General features: G+C 52.5%; 1 protein-coding gene across 1 annotated transcript; it reads left to right on the top strand.

Annotated features, from left to right (window-relative positions):
- Window positions 1-1,212: 1,212 nt before the first annotated feature.
- LOC100903199 (NADH dehydrogenase [ubiquinone] 1 beta subcomplex subunit 5, mitochondrial) lies at window positions 1,213-2,199 on the top strand. Its single transcript, XM_003737974.1, has 3 exons — window positions 1,213-1,403; window positions 1,559-1,905; window positions 1,994-2,199. The coding sequence occupies exons 1-3, from the start codon at window positions 1,343-1,345 to the stop codon at window positions 2,123-2,125; spliced, it is 540 nt and encodes a 179-aa protein (XP_003738022.1). The 5' UTR covers window positions 1,213-1,342; the 3' UTR covers window positions 2,126-2,199.
- Window positions 2,200-2,467: the final 268 nt, after the last annotated feature.

Raw genomic sequence — 2,467 nt, forward strand, 5'->3', positions numbered from 1 at the left:
GTCGAGCATGAGATTCGACGCCCAGAGCACTCGAATCGAGCGGATTCACAGCTGGGAACGTTCACAAGCAACTGACCAGCCCGGAGTATTAGTCTTCGTCTCGCTTAGACCTTCGCGGTCGTCCCTCATCGGGGAAAGATTGATTCGTAGAGCACGATCAAGGAAGTCTCCCGCCAGCGATTCGCCGTGCGGGCCTGCCGTACTACGGTACGCGGAAAGCAACTCCATGAGCGCCGCGTCTCGCTCTCACTCCTCCAAGCGATCAATATACCCTGCTTCTCCTGAATACAGGTTCCGCCCCTAGTTCCAGCATCAAGAAAGGTCCCAGCGCCGTCCACCTCCCGCGTTCATCAACGAACACTTCCGGGACAGATTATTTTCGCGATTCGATCCACTTGGACGCTTCTCTGGCCAGAGCGTCGGGAGTTGTGTATTCTTCCCGCTCCCGATCTCTTTGCCAGAGAAACCCCTCCCCCCGAACACGAGTTTTAGGCTCTGATACCTTCTCGCGAATGAGCAGCTCCAATGCCAAAACAAAAATTCTCGCAAAGCATACACAGTTGTCGAATGGGAACGCCAAACACTTTTGCCGCAACCCGTGTGCTGAGTGCTTCTGGAATGCGACTTGATTCACTTCTTGTGTGATTAGTCTAATCTCGACTTTTCGCATCCTGTCTGGAAACACTCTCGTCACGTGAGGGCCACAAATCGAACGTCAGGGTCATAGGTTAACTTGGAGGTCCGTTCGATCAAGGATTCCGTAGCCTTCGCTTGCCCCGTTTCCCTTGAGTCTTTGGGCGACAACTCCGTTTAGGCGTGATGTTGAGCTCCCGCATTCCCCGAGGGAGCGGCTCTTGCATCGTTGAAGTAGAGATGAAGAAGGCGGATCGTCACTATGTTCCATTCTCCCTTGTCTTGCCCCGGAGAGAAAAGTCAAGATTTCCAAGGCAGGAGGAACGTCGAGGCACTCAGGCTGGTGGTCTCTGCCCGAAACCTGAATGTGGTTGAGCGAGGAACAGAAGCTCCGAGAGCTTAAGTCCTTCCCGGGAATCATGCACGCATGATCAGAAGACTCGTTCGGTCAGTCATCGCAAAATACCGGTCTGATTTCGGATTCATAGATTTGACACAAATGTCGAACCCTGCTCGTTTCGCGCGCTGTCTACCCTCCACCGGGAACGGGTGGTGGAGAGAGTTCGGTAAGTTCCGACCCGTGGTAGATGACATCGTGCTGTAAACATCGCGGGTCGCTGTGTCCTCAGGCTGTGAGGGTTTGGCATTGCCAAGCGAGTTTATTGGAGTTTATTGAAAACCGCCCCCCGACGCTCAAGCGAGGGCAGCCATGAGTATCTTGAGTCGTTTTCGTGCTGCGGTGAAGCCCACGATCGCGCTGCTTTCGAGACGTAAGTTCTTCCGATGATCGACGATTCTAGAGAGCAAACCCTGTGGAACTGCGCGGAGTATTAGAGAAGATCTGGGACTCGAATGGGCTCTGTGGATGTCACTGGTCCGCGGTGATCTTCAGAACTTCACTCAAACTTTCTTCCCCATTTAATAGGAGAGGCGCAAAAGCAAGCTGTTCGGGGCTCTCACGATCGAGTTATGGAGATAAGGCCCACCTCGTACCACTGGAAGCTGTTTTTCGACGACATGCACTTCTACTTGTGCCTGACAGGTATCCCGCTTTTCGTGGCGATCACCAGCATAAATATTTTCATCGGACCAGCGACCCTCAGCGACATCCCACCGGGCTACGAACCGGAAGAACACGAGTATTACAGATCGCCCATAACTCGGTTCATTGTCAAACACTTCATCAACACACCGCAGAGTATCTATGAACAAAACATGGCGTCACTCCAGATGGGTCACGAAGAGGAGGTGAAGAAGGAATGTTTCCGCAAGGTTCGCATCTCGGCAGGTCATATCGCTCCGATTATTATACATGAATAGAGAAGCTCTCCCATCATTCACTGTTGAATTATGCTTCCAGGTCAAGACGCTGTTGAGGAAACGCGGCGACTACAGGGAATTCTACTTCGTTCCGGTCAACGCTGAGCTAATGACCCGAGCCGCCTTCAGAGGAGACGAGATGAGAGAGTCCATGTCACATCCCGATATTTAGATGTCACGGCCAATATACGATTGTAGGTACAGGGAACTTGATAAATAAACTTTGGCGTCAAGCTCGATCATAAGCTGAGTGTTCGCCTCCAACGGGACCATGATTCTCGATCCCGGAATATCCTATCAGCGTCGCGAGAGGCGAAGAAGTTCATCTCTGGTCAGCGTAGTAATGCTCCACAGCCTCATTCGCTCAGGGACCGGACATTTTCATCGCTGCAGCGGAGACAACAATCGACTCGAGAAGGGGTCTGAGACAGGCGTCAACCTCATTCTATCCAGTTGAGCGTGCGTGAATCCTCTTGAGGACTCCGCGCCCATACTGCAGGCAGACCGTTCCGTT

Source organism: Galendromus occidentalis, unplaced genomic scaffold (assembly GCF_000255335.2).
Source record: "Galendromus occidentalis unplaced genomic scaffold, Mocc_1.1 scf7180000075731, whole genome shotgun sequence".
Taxonomy (NCBI): Eukaryota; Metazoa; Arthropoda; class Arachnida; order Mesostigmata; family Phytoseiidae; genus Galendromus; species Galendromus occidentalis.